General features: G+C 36.0%; 1 protein-coding gene across 6 annotated transcripts in view; it reads left to right on the forward strand.

The window, feature by feature from the left end:
- Positions 1 to 17,658, forward strand: part of LOC136246619 (uncharacterized) — an 82,404-nt gene extending 64,746 nt beyond the window's left edge. Inside the window, exons 20-24 of one of the 6 annotated variants that reach the window (XR_010696684.1) lie at positions 2,149 to 2,424; positions 3,739 to 3,804; positions 5,728 to 8,319; positions 8,425 to 10,102; positions 10,174 to 10,504. Coding sequence is in view for 1 of the 6 variants with exons in the window: in XM_066038143.1 (XP_065894215.1) it covers positions 2,149 to 2,424; positions 3,739 to 3,804; positions 13,784 to 13,840; positions 15,702 to 17,563 (2,261 nt within the window). In the remaining 5 variants the exon portion in view is untranslated. Of the gene's footprint in view, positions 1 to 2,148; positions 2,425 to 3,738; positions 3,805 to 5,727; positions 8,320 to 8,424; positions 10,505 to 13,783; positions 13,841 to 15,701 lie in introns of those variants that run through there. The other 5 variants (XR_010696682.1, XR_010696683.1, XR_010696681.1 and 2 more) reach the window with 5 other exon arrangements.
- The last annotated feature ends 3,186 nt before the right edge of the window (positions 17,659 to 20,844 follow it).

Here is a 20,844-nt window from a genome sequence, read left to right on the forward strand (position 1 = left end):
CCCACATGCCCTATTTTTGCAGGCCCGGTCACATTTTATCATAATATTTGCTATACATGCAAGTAAGAGAATTCCCTGATGTAAAGACACAGAAATATCAAGACAAAAATGTTTATGTAAATCTAGTGCCCTTTTTGAAGGTAAATCTACCACCATTAATTTGTTATGAAGGTATTTTGTCAAGTGTAGGTGAATTTGAAGGGTTCATTTCTGTTCTAAGTTTGTTGAAACTTGGAAGAGTAATCTCAAATGGGAAATATAGGGGTAGGAACTAGGACTCAGTAGGAACCGCTTTACTGATGCCATGCATGAATTGCCATTTAAATACATGAGTACATGCTGATTAAACTAAATGTCTGATTGCTTCGAATTAATGTTAGTCGCTTTGCCATTTTTAATATACATCTATGTATGTAGAACCAATTTGCCGTAAACATTTCACAGACTCCAAAATTTTGCAAAACTTTTGGTACGTCAAAATGCATGTGCTACACATTTATACACGTTGTTGCTTTGGTATATATACACACCATAACAAGCTCCAATGAATGCCAGTTTATGGAGATTAAGAAAATCATTGATTTGTGTTAGTACAGCCAAAAAGGCACATGAGTTACTAAGAGTGTGCTACTAGAAGGTCTGGGGGGTACTAAATAACGCGTCCTGTATTTTGAAATCTGACTACGTTTAACTCATTAGACAGCTGCTTGTAATTGAAAAATGTAGTGTCGCACCAATAATCGGATCGGTTATCGGAAAAACCATATATCGGCTGTGTTTTTTGCATATCGGTATCGGATTGGCACCAAGATGAAAAATGCAGCAGATACAGATATATACATTTATTTAGAAATACATACTCGTGTGCACCAAATGATTTTTACAAATGCAATGACTTGTATTTCCTCTATTACAATGTTGTTATTACTGCTTCAGTGTACTGTCAGCTGTTGTTGTAGCAATTCTACCACTATAAACAAGTTACATTGGTCCTTTAAAATCAAATTTCTAGTAAAATTTGCCACAAAATGGACATGCTGTGTTATATCGGATCAGCTACGTTTATTGGCTTGAAAATTAACCAATATCGGTTATCGGAATATCAGCAAAATCTCATATCGGTGCAACACTAGAAAAATTTGGTATTGATTATAACGACCCACTACACCTCCCTGTGATTCAAGTTGGTGGTTGCAATTCATTTAAATGCCCATGCATTGTGAACAATTAACCCTTAAGCCCACAGCTGTTTTATAAAACACATGCACTGAAAAAGCACAATCCAGTAAACTGAATTGCATGCATGCCTAGTAAAGCTAAACTCCATAACACAAAAACTGTTAAAGTTATCTAAAAACACCAAACACCATCCTACTAACCATTAAATTTTGGTTTGAATGGTCCCATTCTTTGTTGCATCCATCCAACCCAGAGATACTCACTTCACTTTGAAAGAGTAAAAGAACTGTCCCTCTATCTTCCTTCTTCACATAACAATGTACAAAAGACCTTAACTCGGCCGTACGTTGTTGTATCAACTTTTGCTTGGTGTCATGTTACTCCTCACATGATGGCAATTCAGTTGATATATAGATATCACGTGATAACGTCACTGTTGAACGAGCACAATGATGATACGAATGTGGAAGGACGCAAAATGATTCAGCGTGTCGTAGTAGGTGAGTTCTTTGTTTGTATATTGAAAGTTTATATACTGTACAGGCAGATAGCTTATTTTTGCCAATTAATAAAATCTGTTTTTCGAAGCAACCTGATGAATGCTTCATGAGATATGTTTGTTTGTAACTGCCATTTGGCAAAAGTATTGTGCGTTTTCAATTCGTTTTTATCAAATCCAGTTTTCTGGACTATGTGGGTTTAAAGGTTAACCATACAGCAGGTACATATGTAATTGCTGTATTTTGTATTACCTCACAACATGGTCTCTATTCTATAGCACATGAGTATGGCACTGTAGGATTTAGAGACTACATTTTAAGCTACGTACTCCAATTTCAGTATCAAGCTTGTTGAAGTCTAATTTTAGATGGTTTAAAGGGCATCTATTATCTATATTAATGATACTGTATGTTTAAATGTATGTATATATTTCAAATTTTAAAATGGTGTTCTAACCTTTATTGATAGTTATACCAGTACTCAAGAAGAACTATACAAGATTGTGGCGTTGTCTACCACAAGATTCTGTGAAAACTCTTAATAAAATAAAGCAACTGAAGTTTCCTGGATTGTCTGTTGATAAGCTGGGATCATTTCCATCAATTCAAATATTTAATGAAATCATTATAGAGAATCTTATTGTTTCAATCTGTGGGGATCAAGGCATATTTACTATCTGTGATATAATGGAGAAGTTGTGTGATGATGTTTCGGCAAGGAATACCATTGAAGGTTTAAGAAATGGTATGTATTGCTTGTATTTAAATAGAGATATATAAAATGAATGAAGTGTGTACAAAAACTACAGTACGGAGGGATTATCTGTCTGTGAATGTCAATGCTATCTCACTAGAGACCTGTGAGAAGGCTAAAGCCTGTGAATACAGGGAGTTAGAAACATGTAACTGAAACATTGAAGAATGCAGAAAAAATCCCAGACCCAGCGGTGACTTGATCCCCTGCAACATGCAGTCTAGGCATGTGCCAAAGGAGCCACAACAACCAGGATCTGTGATTTTCTGTGCATTCAACCTGTACTTAAACATCAACCTCTCGCAATTATGGAAATGATAATAACCAGAAACCAGCATCACAATACCTTGGCCAGTATTGGTTATGTGCAGTATAACCAAAGCCCCAAAGTTCCTTAATGCAACCCAAAATGCTTCATTAAGCTGCTACAAAACCTTTTCCATTAAGCTGCTACAAAACCTTTTCAAAGTTTTATGTAGTTGAACTTTCTGTTGACTGACCACCTACATACAGTGTACTCACTAATCTGTTTGCACTTGCTTTGCTTGCTTGCTTGTCTAATTACTTACTTACTCAGACAAGCATAACTAGATAATTGCTAATGCTACAGGCTCACAGCTATAGACATAGACATGTGCCTTTTGATATACCACAGTACATGTAATGCATGCATCATGTATTTACCTTTGTCCTCACTTGTGTTTCGTTTCTTTTTTTTACTAGATTTGAGCCAATGGACCTTATCTGCAGTGACGTTATAATTGACAAAATGGCTGTGTTAGTGTGAGGACTTTGTAACATTTTTATTCATAGTAACTAAAAAACATTAGCCTTGTTTGCGGCTTTAACAACAGGGGAACATTGGATAATGAAGGTAAGAGGCTAGTTAGTGCAATGCAGCGATGTGAAATAATCCCACCAGACGAAACCAGACCTAAGTTTTGATACGGATAAACGATGTGGATTTTTGTTATATGTAATGCAAGCCTTACCTTGCTCCTTCCTACTATGTAACATTATCATAACAAAATGCCGTCTCTTCCAATACAACCCTGCCCACACTATCACTGCCATTTTTACATTGTGACGTCACTACGGATAAGGTCTATTATGCCTTTAAAAGTGTATTATGCTGTTGAGCACATATAGCTGTTTGTAATAGCTACCACCATTCATATCTTTTGTTTTCACTATTATTACTGGAACCCTGTTTCATTTTTGTAATGTAATGATTGATTATTAATTTTTAATTGCATTAGTTTAAAGAGAACAATAGATTTGACAGATTCATTTCTCCTACCACAGAATTTTTCGAGATTCTCTGTTCTGCAGAATCAACCCCAATAGTCAGACCACAACAAGTACAAGAAGGTGGGTGTGATGATATACCATATGTACTTATATGAAGTTGTATAATGTTACAACATAATTATGTGACTGGGCCTACGAAAATAGGGTATGTGGGCACAAACTACACCCCTTCACATAACAGGTTATATCTCAGTATTGGAATAAAGCATTTGCATTCTGTGACTTTTATTGTAAAGCTAATTAATTGCTTAATACCTGCTTAAAATGTCAAAGCTATAATAATGCAATGGCGCATAAAGGTATGGGCACCATAAGTTTGAAAAAGTAGGAAAATTTTATATGCCGACATGCCCTATTTTCTCAGGCCCAGTCACATATTGTTAAACTGTTACTTGTTTAAATAAATGCAATGGGTTATTTATTACGAAAAATTCCTTGTATTCCCACCACCACTACGTATGTTGAATATTGTGTCTATGTGTGGCCATCTCAGTAATGCTGCTACTATTTAAATACACAAACTTCAAAATGACTTCATGCATGATTCAAAGGAAAAGTATGCATATTTTAGTCAAACCATTCATAAGTGAAGTACATACTGTACATATGTAAGTCTCAGATCTGTTAAAAAATCTATGCACTATCATATTTGTCTGCTTGTAGAGAGTTCAAATACTTATCTTTGTTTCATAGCCCCAAGATTTTGCATTTACATATTTGCAATGTGTTAGGGAATAAACAAGCTTGTTGTCGTAAATCCTTCATACTGGCACAGTACAAAGCTATACTAGTTGATTAGTTAATTTATGGTGTGTGTGTGTGTGTGTGTGTGTGTGTGTGTGTGTGTGTGTGTGTGTTAAGCTAGATTTCAACTGTAGACCAATGCAAATGAAAGTTATGACTGAGAATACAAAATAATTTAGTAGTTTTGTTTTGGGTTTAGTCACTGTACAAATCAATACAGTACCATCCACTTACAACTTCACACATGCATGGCATTTTATGAGTGGGTAAATACAAATGACATGTGTGAGTACACCAAAACTCACACCTTGCAACAGGAAACCACTGCCACACTTTCACAAACACATTGTCATGGTATACTTATTAACCTGTGATACAATGTGGTTGCGCGAATTATGCTAGCATAGTTTTGACAAGCATAATAGGCTAGCAAAAGCATCAAGCAATATGTCAGTATAATAAGACGATTTTCAATACTGCAAGCTAGCAAAAGCATCAAGTATTATGTCAGTATAATAAGACAATTTTCAATACTACAAACTTGGCATAATCACAACTGGCCATCCTACAGTGATTTTGTATTTGCTACTAAAAAGACTCAGCCTATAGCTTTTTGTGCTTATCAAAGATCATTTCGTGCCAAGCTGCAGTCAGAACCTCCAGATCGTTTGTGATGGAATGTCACCAAGAACATCAGTGATTATCTAAAACTCTGATGTTGACAGTCTTGCTTCTTATTTTACTAATAAATTATCACTGTCTCCTGATTTTGATTCTACTTAGTTTGTCTACTGTCCACCTGGAGTCTGATGTCATCTACAAAAAACCTGGGAGTAAAGTTCTTTAGAGTTTGTAGTATGATGCGTTCTCTTGATGTGATGAAGGCTGTTGGCCCAGATGGTGATAGTTCTTACACATTAAAGTACTGTTGTGTTGAACTTTTCACCCAGTTTGTATGCTGTTTCATCATGTGTGTAAATCTGGGGAGTTTCTACTGTAAAGGAAAGTGTCTCATGTCACTCCTGTTTATAAACGCAAAGATTCTGCTACTGGCCCATGGTTTCTATCGTCAAATAGCTGTACTTCCTACATTGGCTATGTTGTTTGAACGTGTCATTTACTCACAACACTATCGACAAATTTCCCCTTATATTTCACCTACCCAATTTAGGTTTATTAAAGGAACTGGGGCTCAAGATTGTGGTACTGCTTTAGTATTTACTGCTATTCATACTTTAGAACATCAAATGGAATGTAGAATTGTTTCTCTAGACATCTGTCGTGCCTTTGATAGTGTGTGGTGCAGTGGACTGCTACAACATTTCTGGAGTGTGGGGATGTGGAGTAACACTTACTCTTTAATGTGCTCATATCTATGTGACAGGACTTTGTTGTTGCGCATGGTGACACCTCATCCCGGAGATCAGTCACAGCAGGCATTCCTCAGGGTTGCATTTGGTCCACTATATTGTTTAATTTGTATATACATTACCTTTAAGATCAAGTTCTTTATTGTGATTTGTTTTCATATGCTGATGATTAAACTCTTATAAAAGTGATACCTTTAAAGGATGATAGGATTGCTGCAGCTGATGAATTGAGTGCTGATTTGGGAAGAATTTATTCATGGGGATGGCAGTGGAATATTAATTTTGAGCTGGATCAGTGTCATTCAATTTGTGTGTCACTTAATGTTGATTTGCACCCACCACTGTTCATGGATGCCCTTTCTATCGTGGAAGTGGATCTATTAAAACCCAGGAGATTTATTTTTACCGTAAACTTACTTGGAACTGTGTGATAGATCAGTTGTCTGCGCATTCTCGCCAAAGATTGGGTGTTCAGAAGGGTCTTACTTTGCTTTTAAATCTTTTGTTCAGCCAGTATGTGAGTACAGTAACATTGTTTTTATGGGAGCTTCTGCCACTCATCTACATAAATTGGATTCAATTCAGAGGATGGCTGAGAGGTTGTGTGGTACCACTTTTCATCTCTGGTTTCTCATCATAATGCCAGCTCTATTGGCCTGTTGTGTAAATTGTTAGATTTACTATGTCAGGGACCTCTTCAGAAATTTTGTCCTATCATTACTTCCATTACCCATGATTACTCCTTCCACCATGTTGTCGATGATAGTTTCTAGTGCAGCGACTCGTCAAATATAATTCATTGGACTTATTTATTAGCAGTTTTCTGGGCATGATTCCTTCTATTTGGGCCACCGTTCCATTGACTTTGAGGGAAAGAGGTGTTACTGAGAGATGGTCTGCCCTTCACCAACTCCTTCAGTAACATCTTACTAACACTTGACCATTATGTATGTATTTTTGTATGCAGCCATCTTGTGTATACTTGTGTGTGTACTGTATTTGATACCATACAGTAAAAGAGGTTTTTAATTAAAATATAATACTGCATTTCATATCAAGAAAATCTACAATCATTTATTATTCTTATTGTTCCTTTGCTGATTATTCGCATTTCATGGAAATTAGACTGAAATACTCTAATCGAGAGGTAACTTACTCTAATACAGCAGTCAGGTTAGGCTGATATACTCTAATAAAACAGACAACACTATAGCGTAATCTTAATTTAAAATAATAATTTTTAGCATAATACTGAATATTTCAATAGCATAATAAGCTGTTTTCAAAGCATAATTGACTCAAGCCTAATGCAATGCTCTACTGAAGAAGTATGCAACAGTATCTACTTACGTATGTATGGATAACTACTGTATCACTGCTAAATTTAAATCATAATATGCAGGTTAGCTTGAAACTAACACTGGTATACTGCACAACAAATCGGCTGCAACAATGTTTTAGGCCAATAAAGCTCTCCATGATAATACTGTAGCTATAGTTCAATTGGTTTTCTATAGTGTACAATACTATCTTTGTATAATACACTAACCACTACTTGAGATCAAAGCTTAGCTTGTTCACAAAGTTTCTATTCTGTGAACTGGGTAAGTACACATATGGTACATCCCACACTAACAGTTCAAACTCTAAATGCAACCTGGATCAATGCTATGTAAGTCTTCTCAACAGTACACACGACTGCCAATAAGTGCTGTACCAGATTACATGGGTGTAACTGAAATAGTTTCTTAAAATGTGGTCAGTCTAGTAGATGGCTGGTTTTAGCTAAATCTAAGTGGTAGCACTCCAATCTACCCTTTGAATCATATCTTTATCCTTGGTAAAAGTAAAAACGTAAGCATGACCCTTGACTTATACTAAAATTGTGCTTGACTCTTGGACAAATACTTGTATATGTTTGTAAGAATATGGTCACTATATGTTATAATGCTAAAGTATCAGTTGTGGTATGCGTATTTTCAGGGCCGGCGGAACTGCCTCAGCAGCACTGGCAAGAGCCAGGGAAATATTTTTATTTTGTGGTGCTCTTCTATTTGAAAGGGCAAACCCACAATCAAATAGAATTAAGGTTTTGGCATGCATGTGGAAGGCTGCAGTTAGGAACAGGTGCCCATGGAAGTTGATCGTAATGAAGACTTCCCTTTTCCAGTGTTGAGTAATCACCCGAAAACTTTTACATTTCCAAAGCAAAGGTTTGGGGACAAAAAGCCGACTTATAGTTCCTTCAATCTTTGTAGTTTGATAAGTGGCATGGATCACGTACAATGAGACATAGGATAAAGCGTATTGCTTTGTCTGTATTGGAACAGTGCAATAAGAAAGAGTCAGGAATTGCTCACTTACCAGAAAAACATTAGATGTGTTTCTCACCCACGGCTATACTAAATGGAAGGATGCCACTGGAGAGCATGGAGGATATCCTCTTCACGAATGCTCCCATGTAAGAGATTTGTTGTTCATAGGTATATTATCATAACAAACTGCTTTGTTTAATAGTGCACTAGTTTGAGCATTACTACATTCATTTCTCTATTTTCTAATTCAGATGCGCCAGTGGGCAGTTGGTTTAGTCATGGACAAATACAAAGATATTGGTGAGCATTTTGTTGCTGCTGGTACCAACCAAAGGACAATCAACAGAGCTTACTTGCATCAATATGTAATCTTTCTTGCCAGACGAGGCCTACCATTCAGAGGCAATTGGATTCCATCAGAAGATAGCAGTGGTGGCTGTGAGAAAGAATCCAACATATACCAATGAATGTTGCTGCTTGCAAATGCTGATCAGGGGATAATGAAACATAAAACAAACAAGTACTACACAGATCACCACATACAGGATGAGCTGATTAAGCTCACAGTCACTTGCATAGAATTGCTGCGGACATACGTAAAGGCAGCATGTTATTTTGCAGTGGAGGCAGATGAAGTTACAGATTCTTCATATAAAGAGCAAGTTGTTGTTGTGTGTGTAAGATGGGTCGATGACAAGTTTAAAGCACATAAGGATTTGTAGGCCTCCATAAAGTTGATGATATAGCTGCTGCTACCATTGTTCATGTTGTCACTGATACTGTGCACCGCATGACTCTTTCAATGTCAATGTGTAGAGCCCAGTGTTATGATGGGGCTTCCAACAAGAAGCGAGTGGCATCTAACATTCAAAACGTTGAGCCACAAGCACTTTTTTGTGTTGCTATGACCATAGTTTAAATCTTGCTGTGTCCAACACTTTGAAAAAATATAATATTAAATGCATGTGTGATGCTAGTGCTTGAAATATGCAAGCTTTTGAAATATTTGGAGAGATTCCATTTTTCACAAGCTCCATCAAGAATTCACACCACAAGCCCCAAGCATACAAAACCTTTTTCCAACCCGTTGGACTGTGAGTACTTTATAACCCATAAGAGCAACTATTCTGCTTTAGAAGCAACTTGGGATGAAGCATTAGAAATTTTGCTCACAGTCAGAAGTAAAGGCAAGAATAAATAGAGTTTGATCAAAAATGAAAATATTATTTTGATTTTTTGTTTTTATATTTTGTTAGGTGAACAAATTCTAAAGCACACCTTGAATTTAAGCAAAACTTTGCAAGCTACACCATGTCAGCAGTAAAGGCATATAGTGTGGCCAAACTATGCATAGACGTTTTCAAGAATATTCAGCAGATGGCGACTTTGAGTTGTTTTGGGAACTTGCAAAACCAACCCAAAACTCATTGGAAGTCAAAGATCCAGCCTTACCTCAAGCTCACAAACATCCTAGGAGTTATGAAGATGGCTCTGCTAAACCTTACCACCCTCCTGATGTCAAAGAGCATTACAAGCATGATTTAGTAGTCATCGATACCATTGAAAATCGTTTTCAGTAAAAGGATTATAAAACATACTCAACATTAGAGCAGCTTATTATTAAGGCTGCAACTAAGAAAGACTATTTGCAGGAGCTCAATGAATTGGTGTCTTTTTATGCATCAGATTTTAGTAAATCTAAACTTTAAACTCAATTTGAGCTACTTGGACAAATGAAAATTGCAGTTAGCGGTTGTCACCTACAATTCTGTGACATTCATAAATGTTTTCAATCTTTGTCTCTAGCACAGCTATCTCTCTCTGTTATCACAAGTATCTTTGCTTGTAAAGCTGATTGCTTTGATGCCACCCACCGATGCTGTTTCAGAGAGAAGCGCATCAGCACTCTGCCATGTTAAATGACACAAGGTGAGGTCTTCAATGACACAAGTGTGCTTGAACAGTAGTACATATACATAAATCTCTAACCAATACCATAGATGTTATATCAATACTAAGTGAGTTTTCGACTGCCAATGAAGAAGGAAGAAAAGTGTTTGGCAGCTATGAACTGGAAAACATTTGATAGCTATGTACATGTAACTTTACTATATTATTTGCATCAGTATCCAGTATTCTTTCCTTTCATCTTCACTACACTCTCAACAGTTGTAACTGTGATCTTTGTATACATCTTTGTACCATAATGATCTAGAATTCATTACAATGATACTACCTACATAAAAGAAACATTTAAATTATATTAATTTTATTGTTGTACATGTATATGTCACTTAACATGCAGGCTGTGTTTGTATTTTCATATAGTGTACAGCAAAACTGAGAGTTTGTTAATTAACCTATACATATGGGTTCAGTTTTTGTATTTTATACAGCCTATAGCTACTAGGCCTTATCCAGCTAAGTGGTATCTACTGTACTAGTATTATAAATCAAGTGCCACATGCTTAAGGCAAACAAAACTTCTTTTATCTGTACTAATAATTTGTATGCCAATTTTCAGCCAAAATTGTCACCAAATTTAATCTCATGAGGTTATTAAAAAAAGAAAACATGTCTGGGGGGTGGGGTGGGGGCATGCCCCCAGACCCACCTATATAGAAGGCTCATGCTTCACATTTTGCTAAGTGTGCTTTGCACACTGTACAGTTACTCCTTTCTGTGTGCTCCCCTTAGAAATATCCTAGATAGTGTGCCTGACCAAGAATATTTAGCTTCCCCTAGCCCTGACTTTCCAAAGCTTGTCTTTTGACTTAATACCAATTTCTTGCTCGAAATTTGACTTTCGTTTTGACTGAGGATAAAGATCAGAGTACAGGATATTATTGAAGTGCCACCACCTTTTCAATCTGATACTGTAGTAGCTATAATCAATTGTAGCCAAACAATAGTAGGTAAGTAGCTTAAGTTACAGTAATTTGTATTGTAACAAAAAAAGAGACATACAACCTGAAATGTTTAAGTCTCCTCCATGGTATATTGGCAGGGAAGGCCCAGCTGACGAATGGAAGGACCACAAAAGGCTGAAATTTTGGTAACCCATTCATTGGACACTGTCAATACTGCTGCGGTGTTTTGGAAATTTTCCAAACTAGGGATGTTTTAACTGAGACAGTTATGTATCAGGGAATGAACCCCACTTTTAAGATTAAATCTAAGTAGTGTTGCCATGATTATTATATTGATACATCGATAGTATTGATATAACAGGGTGGTGATATGATATAGCCAATCAGTTATATCGATGGTTGCACAATAGTGGTGCTGCTTAGTATAATGATGTGGGGGAGGCCAGACATATGGTATTTGGCATTTAATTAAGTTATGTGTTGATGGCGTAGTGTGGTAAACAAGCCAACCCCAAAGTAAACAGGGAGGTTTTGAAGTGTCTTTGTAGTGCCAGCCACTCATCCCAACTGTAAAGCAGTAGCAAAATGCATTTAAAACTGATAAACAAGAGTAGCTTTTGGTTGTGGTATACATCCACCTTAAATTTAAACTTACAATGAAGAATATGTACATGTTTATCTTGCAAGTGTTGTAGTTAGTTCTGTATCATGATATATGTTCATATCGTGACATAAACCTTGGTGATACATGATATAGAGTTTTCTATATGGTGGCAGCACTAAATCTAAGAGAGTGTACTGGAATAGTGACTATCAAGAGCAGCAGAGAAGGGGGGAGGGGGTGCAGGGATGGGAAAGTAGGGCTGTAGCCACTGTAAAAAAGATTATGGAGGGGCTTAGTCCTCCTAAAATTATCTATACAGTAGCTGTCATTGAGAGCATAGCTCAATAACATCAATAATTTGAGTTACTCTAATAGAGCGGTCACAGTATTTTCAGAGGAGCAGTGTAGCAAGTTGTGTTGTATGTAGTTATAAATAAGGAGTTGTGGTTTGTGGAGAACAACTATTGCCAGCAGGTCGTGACCTTTTTGTTTTGGTCTTCGTCGTACAGCTAGGCCACTAAGCTAGAAACACCCAGCCAATAAAGGTGTCTCCTCTGCCCTTGATGACTATTGCACAGGTAAAGTAGTACATCAGTAAGGAAAGGTCTTTGAAGTAGACCCATGTACTTAATATTAAGTGCATTTTGAATTTAGTTATATATTGCAATGCAAAACTATCATATTTCAGCTATATAATCCTAATAGAGTAGTTAGGTGTTTGCTCTATAAAAGTATTTCGATCCCGTATACTCACAATGCTAATGAGGTATGTAGTGTTCCATTGCTACATAACAATAGCACAGTCAAATCCCAGGCTTTGTTTCATTAAACAAATAAAAAGAAAAAACTATAGTTTTTAAGTTGGAATAAGGATCAAAGATAAAAAGTAGGTAATCTTAAATTTTCTGATTTTCCTTTTATTTGTTTGTTTACTGTTCTATAACATAAAGTCGGTACGCGTTCACCTGAGCCCCCGCCAAATATAGTAATATCAAATAGGTAAATATGTGTTCACTCCCAATTGTTTTGTACTGGAACAAGCATGTTTTCATGTTGTAAACACGTTTGCACTCCTGAATCGTCCATACTAAATGTATGGGATATTTTTAAAGCCTCATAACTCATGGGTTCTTGGCATTATCAAAGCACTTTTTTGATTAACAGTTCCGGCGTTAAAAGGGCTTCACAGCACTACTAAATGTTTGGGCAGCTGGCCCATGTAACAAGAGTTATTAACAAGAAACGAGAACTCAGGTGAACGCGAACAGACTATAGTAAATTTTGTGATTAATCAACCAACAGATACCTCATAAAAAGAAAGAATAACTCCAGGCATGCCATAAAATGAACACTCCCCAACAATCAATTACTGAAAAGTGCAGTGGCCATCGCGCTTCATCCTCAGCTATGTTCCACCTGTTACACAGTGATGCAAATGATCAACAGTACAAAAAGTGCATCTGCAATCACTGAATACAGGTGATATGTAAATGTAGGAGCTACCACCAAAACCACAGGGAAGCCATACCATGCCATTTCATGAATGGACACCTTAAGTAGTCAGCGAAAATAACTGGGACACAAATGACAAAGCTAAGTCCGTGATGTATGTACTGTATGTACTGCAGTTGGTGAAAAAGCAATCTCAGGATGAAGCAAAACTAAACAGTGAAAAAACCAATACCATAGCCTTATTAATTATTGAGTTGTGCTTGGCTGAAGGAATTGGTTCGTTAATCAGTTAATAAAAATTCACGTGTGAATTTTTTAAATTAGCCTTAGAAACTAGTTAATTGCTCTGAATGCATTTTTGGGCTTATCTAATACTACACCAAGCCATTTTGACATGAAGCTGAGGCTATTCTCTGGTTAATATTGAAGGAAAGAAAACTCAATCAAAACTCTATGATCCCTAATTTGGAATAGGCAGTGTCTCATCTTGCAGGTTTCCATCAAAAGACAGTTACTGTATTTTCCATTTAGACACTTCTGAGTTACAAATGAATGAAAACAATGCTTTGTTGTTTCCTGTAAATACATATATGTACTTATGTATCTGTCATGCCAGATTTTCTTGGCTATATACATGACACAATATCATGTGTTTTTATTGAAAAATATTGTTCTCATTTTCAGGTAATGTGTTGGAGATAATTGAAGGTTTAAATCGTCAGCAGATACGTGTGGAAAAAGGTTAGTTTATTAATCTTATTCAATAGTCTGTACCTTGTTCCAAGGCTGTACACAAAAGTTTACCTTCTTCCAAAACATTTGTGTTGCAATGCATTTGTGACTAGATTTGTAAGAACCTGACATTATCACAAAAGCCTAATACCTAATATTGCATTGATTGAAAATTGAAATGGGTACATTGTATACAAAATACTTGTATCAGTGGTATACCTTGATTTAGAATATTAGTAGCTACAATAGAGTCCTGAAATGTAATGTGGAGCCTGAACTTGTCTACATACAGTATGTCAGAGGTTAATCTGTAGTGGTTGTTAAGTGTTAGTGGTGATTGTTTTAATTGAGTAATTATTAGTACTGACCACTACTGACCACAGTAGTATTATTAAAACAATCATAATTATTTGAATGTTTGTTCTTTGCAAAGAAAAGGGCTAAAGGTACAAATCTAGGTATTATCTTATTCAGAAGAGTTTGAAAATCTTTGTTTCATTGCAATAGACTGATGAGAACTTATAGTATGTTATGCGCATTTGTTTGTTTGTGTCATGTCGAAACAATGGTATGTAATAAATTTTTCTTCACTGATAGGCTACAGCCTATTATGCTCAAATTTTACCTTGATTAGTGCTCAAAAATTAAGCCTACTATGCTCACAATGATGCCTGAATATGCTTAAGATCTGCGAAAATTACATCCCTCAAAAACTTTGTACATATCAAACAGTACAGTAGGTAAGAATCACCCAAAATGACACATGTCGCCAAAATTCTGCCTTTTGAAAACCACTCTAGAAACATCTTACATGACAAAATCATCTCTATGGAATAATATTAGTCTATCTAACATCCCATAAAACACTTACAGGTAGCCAGACAAAGAATTTTTTTAAATCACCAAAACTTTGCCTCACTCACCATGGTCGCAAGCTTAGAGGCCAAACAAAGCAGCACGCAGCCACAATTTTATGCCACAATAACAAACTCACAAGTGGGATATGCTTTTTGGGGTTCCAACAAGTGTGTGCCCTCTGTACCTTGTCTTTCTTTTTATCTTCAATCAAACTGTTCCTCTGTCTTTCTCATGCAACAAAACCATATCGAGGCATTCATTTTTTGTATCAACGCTTTCTTTGAGCAGCATAATAGATGCCACAAAATTATTGATGGAGCTTAGACTATGCTACTGTATGGAGGTAGGCTTACTAGATACCTGTATTTCACGATAGGTCAGACTAAACTGTTTCATGATAGGTCACAAGATCACGCTCATTCTATAAACCCATTATTTGATCTATCAATTGAGACCATGATGACCACCACCCTTTTAAGGCAAGCAAACACATTTGTAGGCTGACTCAAGATACTGCAATACAGCAGTCACCCTAATAAAACAGTCACACGTTTATAGCAACTAATATACTTTAACAAAAAAAAACTAAACAAACTAGAATATTAACAATTATAAATTTAAAATGAAGTAGGGATCCAAGTGAATGGTATCAGGTAAAGGCAGCTTACATGTATGTAGGGCACACAATTATCAACCATTTTGCTCATCAACCACTGGAATCTTTTATCGATCAACATATAGTACATTGTCAATAAACTTTTTTTTGGCCATGAGATTTCTGCCCTATTCCACTTGCTACAATGACCCTCTCATCGGAATTTACTCATCCAGGTGGCCTATGAGGCTAGATATACCATCTTTGTTTGTTTTTTGATTGTGAAAGGTGCTAGCATGAGTATACTGCTGCAAAGTGAAACCTATGGACCTACATACCTGTACCATATTATGGCCTTCATTTCTCAGATCATCATTTATGTATTGTTACTGATAATTAAATCATGTTCCACTGCAGGTATAAACTGTCCACCCCCTCCACCACTGCTACCCAACCATGTGTGTCGACAACAGTTACTAAATGAAATGGTCAGTAAATTATGTCAATCCACCATTGACCCTAATAGGTATGGAACAAGCTTAACAGTCACTGGAGCTGGTGGATTTGGCAAGACATCCCTTGTTACTGCTTTATGTCATCATCCTGTGATAAAGGAAAAATTTACAGATGGTGTTGCATTTATAGAACTTGGACCACAAGCTACTGATCCCAGTATTAAACTGAGCGAATTGTATCACTTACTAACTGGTGATTACTTGAAACAAGGTGACATCAATCATGCTGAACAGGAAATTAATCAACTTACAAGTCTTTATTGTCGTAAACTTCTTGTCATTATTGACGATGTATGGCATGTTGAAGATGCTGAGCCAATAGTGAAGGCATTTAGTAAGTGTAAAATAGTCCTCACTACCAGGATGAATGACATTGAACAACACATAACTACCAAACATGTAGTTAGTGTAGGTCCAATGGAGCAAAGTGAAGCTCGTTCTCTGCTGACCTGTAGAATGATTGATATCAGTCAACTGTCACAACAGGATATGAGCTTACTTGATGAACTAGCTCAAGATGTCCACCTGTGGCCACTTCTTCTCTCCCTTATAAGAGGACAATTGTCTCATAGTCTGAAACAGCATAAGCTTTGTCATCATGAAGCTATTCAGTCTGTAAATGCTAAATTACACAATAAAGGAATAACAGCTTTTGATAAGAATAACATAGGGAGAAGCCGTAAACACGCTGTGAAGGTTTGTGTTGAGGTGACCTTGGAGTTACTAACAAAATCATTATCAGATAAAATAAAAACATTAATATTATGGACTGGTATTGGCACATCACTACCAACAGCAGTATTGCACAAGCTATGGAATGTTACTAAACACGAAACAACAGACATCATTGATATACTATGGGCCTATGGTTTAGTCCAATTTACCAATACTACAATACCTCCACATAACAATACATTACATTGTGTAGAGGTTCATGCTATCATCAGCCATTATATCATTGAACATATGGGAAGTATTGAAGTTCGCATTCTGTCATTAGTTGGTAAATCATCTACCTATTTATCAATTATTGATGAATTCAAACAATTGCGAAGGTGCTCTGGTGTAAATGACACATCACTATCTGCTAGAGATTATTTGAAGAATACAATAAGTGACATAGAATTTTTTAGACTACCGTTCTACCTCAGTTTGATTAACAAGCATGCAATAGCTGAACCTCATTATATCATAATAGCATTACAAAGAATACGATATGCTTTAAAAACCTTACCAAATGTTGATAAATTACTACCAGATTTAGACAGGGAATTTAATTTACTGATCAGTGACTGTCGCAAAATATTAAATGATATTAACATATTATGTGGAAGATTAAATAAAGATGTTCAACGGTGTATTCCTCAAAGGAACTATCTCCATATAATCCAAACAATTAATACATTTAACAATGAATGTCCTATTGCAAGGGTAGCACAACAAGCCATTACCCTTTTCAGGAAACTACCAGCTGCAAACCATGAATATTTTGTACGCGAATTTAGTGGATTTCGACAATTTACAAATGAATACAATCAAATCACCCTAATGGCATTGCCTTTATTCAAGTTATACACAAAACAACTTCAAAAAATTTACACATCATTAGAGACAGGGTCACCTCATGTAGAAACTGTTCATCATTACTTTATATCTGGAAACTTTTATGAAGAGCATCAACTGATAAAGCATAATCATTTCATAAAACTGCAAGAGATTATTCCTAACCTTGTGCAAAAACTAGCTTTAAATGGTGGTTTGTAACTGATGCATACATTGCTGTTAATAATACTATGTAATATTACTAATGTAAATTTTAAAAGAATAAATTATAGTATACATATAGATGTCCTGTTGCATGCACTTAATCTAGGAAAGCATATCTCAACTCTTATAGCAAAATAAGATTAATAACCATGTCTATACTAATTTAATAAATTTTAAAATAGTATTATCTCACAAACCATTAAAGCTAAAAATCTAGACTTTGCTTGTGTAGGGGCAGATTTTAGGAAACAAAAATCCAAAACATACATGGGGACACAGGCTGGATAAAAGCATCAAGGATTTTGAGTAACTGTTAAATGGTATAGGATCCAAATTAATACTAACACCAAAGTTACTGACAATTAATTGCTGATGACTGTACTATTTTAATTCATTTTCAGTGTCATTGCATGTTTTGAAACAATTATGTCGTGCTGCAAATGTATTATTCTAAGTAGATATAGTAAAGAATCAAAAATTGCAACTTTGACAAATGGTTAGTACATGATAAACTGGCTTTTTGCAACTAGATGTTGTGCCACACCCTTTTAACTTTACATTCAACAGCACTTCGCTATTTCCATGAATGCACTTGAAACTTTTGACTTGGTAATACAGTAGGAATCCATTTTTATTTTGTTCATCTGATTTCCATCACCTTAGCTGGCATAGGCCAGCCTTTTGTGTTGCAAGCTGGACTATTAGCCCAAAACATAGCTTAATAAGAAATTCTTTTGGTATGCTGCAATGAGGCATTTGAAGTTGGTAAAATAATTTCCATTGATTTATTTTCTCAACAACACAATAATTCCATCCTGCAGCTGGCTTCATCTACATGTTCTACCATGCTACTTATCTTTCCAACGTCCAAAAATGTAAAGGTTCAGCATCAAACTTTGCATAATTCTTAGTGACTATTTAGTCTGACTGGAAAGCTACAGTATTCCAAGCCATCATGCAAAACTATGGCAATGCAATAGATATTTTCCCAACCACAGTGGAGCAAAAAATGTACTTATCTGAGGTTTTCCCAACACCATAATTATGCCTTCCAAACAATTCAGAATTACTGAATCAGTCTGAATGAGTAGGCTTGTACAATAGTCCAGCAAAAGCATCAAGCATTATGCCAGCATATTTGGATGATTTTCAAGATTTTAAATTACATAGTGTGGGGATATTGTGCTGGTACTGGTTAACAAGTACAGACAGCAATTGTGCCGGCACAGTAGTATGCAACAAGTGTTTGACTTTAGGGCACACAACCAATAGTTTGCCTCGAGTCTTGTACTTAGGGGCGTTAGGGCAAACGATATTAGCATTAGGCACTGTGAAAAAAAAAGGGATATAAGATGGTATTTCCAGTGGCTTATTGAATACAAAAAAGCTTGGTATAACCTGTATTATACTAACAATCTCTTGTAAGACTTCAGTTAATGTGTTAAATATACTAAAACCATATATGCGATGGTATAGTGTGGACATTATATTAGATATAAGCTATTTCAGGTAATGTGATAAGTAAACTGAAACCATATATGCAATAGTATAGTATGGATTATACTAAAGTATAAAATTAGTATAATACAGGATTTATATTAAGGCTTATTTGTATTCAATAAGCCACTGGAAATACCATCTTATATCCCACTTTTTGCACTGTGAGGGTTAGGGTCCTTCACTTTAGTTGGACATTTATATGGCAGACTCTAATGCAGATAGGTATCTACAGCACCAGTGTTACAATGGTTACAAGTATGGACCATGAGTACGGATTCCAGGGTTCGAGCTAGACGTGAGGCTATTATGCTCCTAAAATTGAGCATTATGCTTTTGAGCAGTGCTAAAAAAATCACCTATTATGCTTTTGAGAATTGCCCATTATTCCCAAAAATTAATTATGCCACCATAATTGGTTAATAATGCCAGTTTATTGCTGTATCAGACCATTTTCATTGATGTTTAAGCTTCAAATGGTCTTAACTGCTATATAGCTGTATTAGAGTATTTCATTTCAACGTGACTGCTTTATTAGAGTAAATAATCTTGGGTGACTGTTCTATTAGAGTTTCTGACTGCCCTATTAGAGTATCTCGATCTTTTTTTAACGGAATTGTACAATCTGCAGATTTCCCTACTGTTAAAGCTTTATAATCACCTCAAAATGCTAGCATAATTTCTGATTCCCACACATACCTATTATGCCTGAAATTATGCCGGCATGATCGCCGCATCCCTAGTATGAGCCACAGCTGAAGCAACTTTTTTTTCGCTTTTTTAGGTTTTCTTTGTCCAAGTTCTTTTTAATGCACGTAACTTCTCAGTAGCCTCCACTACTGGCAAAATATCCGGTGAAACAGTGCAACCAACCAAAGGCTCAGAAATAATAGATGTTTTTATTACTGACAGACCTTTGTGAATCATTATAGTTGAATCTTGTAACATAATTGATAATATTAGTGACCACGAAGCCATCCTTGTGACATCTTATGTCCTCCATTAGGACCTCCCATAAAAAGATCTATTTATCTATGGTCTCAAACTAATTTTGATCATATAAGACAAGAAATACAATCTTTCTTTGATGAGTTCATCACCACCTACTTGTCCTCTACACCTGTAGATGTCCTATGGAATAATTTTCTTGTGATATGCAATGCTGGTCTGGCCATGCATGGTTCCCACTAAGTCCACTTACACACAACCTAAGCAGTCCTGGATAAACAACAATGTCAAACGCTTAAGTAGGAAGAAACAACATGCCTACGATCGTGCACGTACTTCTGACTCCCCTTTAGACTGGTCCAAATATCATGACCTTAAAAGACTATGCCAAAGAGAATGTCATCAAGCGTTCAATAAATACATCCCTTCCCTGATAGACCCTAGTAGCAACAAAGTTACCAAAAGATTATCATCATTCATCAAAAGTAGAAAACAAGACAATACTGAAATTGGTCCTATTATCCACCAAGGAACTAAGTTTACTGATTCTAAGGACAAAGCTAATGTGTTGGCTGATTACTTTTCATCTGTTTTCACATGCAACAACACTTCCATCTTACCTGAAGTACATGACACCTCTTTGCCTAGCATATCACCCTTAACAGTCCATGTTGAAGGAGTGGCCCAATTATTAACTAACATCCAACCACACAAAGCTAGTGGAATAGACAATTTACCTGTTCATTTCCTCAAGGAAGTTGCTAATGAGATTGCTCCTGTTTTAATAATTGTTTTCCAAGCATTGTTAGATCAAGGTCACTCGCCAAACATTT

The sequence above is a fragment of the Dysidea avara genome, chromosome 2, assembly GCF_963678975.1.
Source record: "Dysidea avara chromosome 2, odDysAvar1.4, whole genome shotgun sequence".
NCBI lineage: Eukaryota > Metazoa > Porifera > Demospongiae > Dictyoceratida > Dysideidae > Dysidea > Dysidea avara.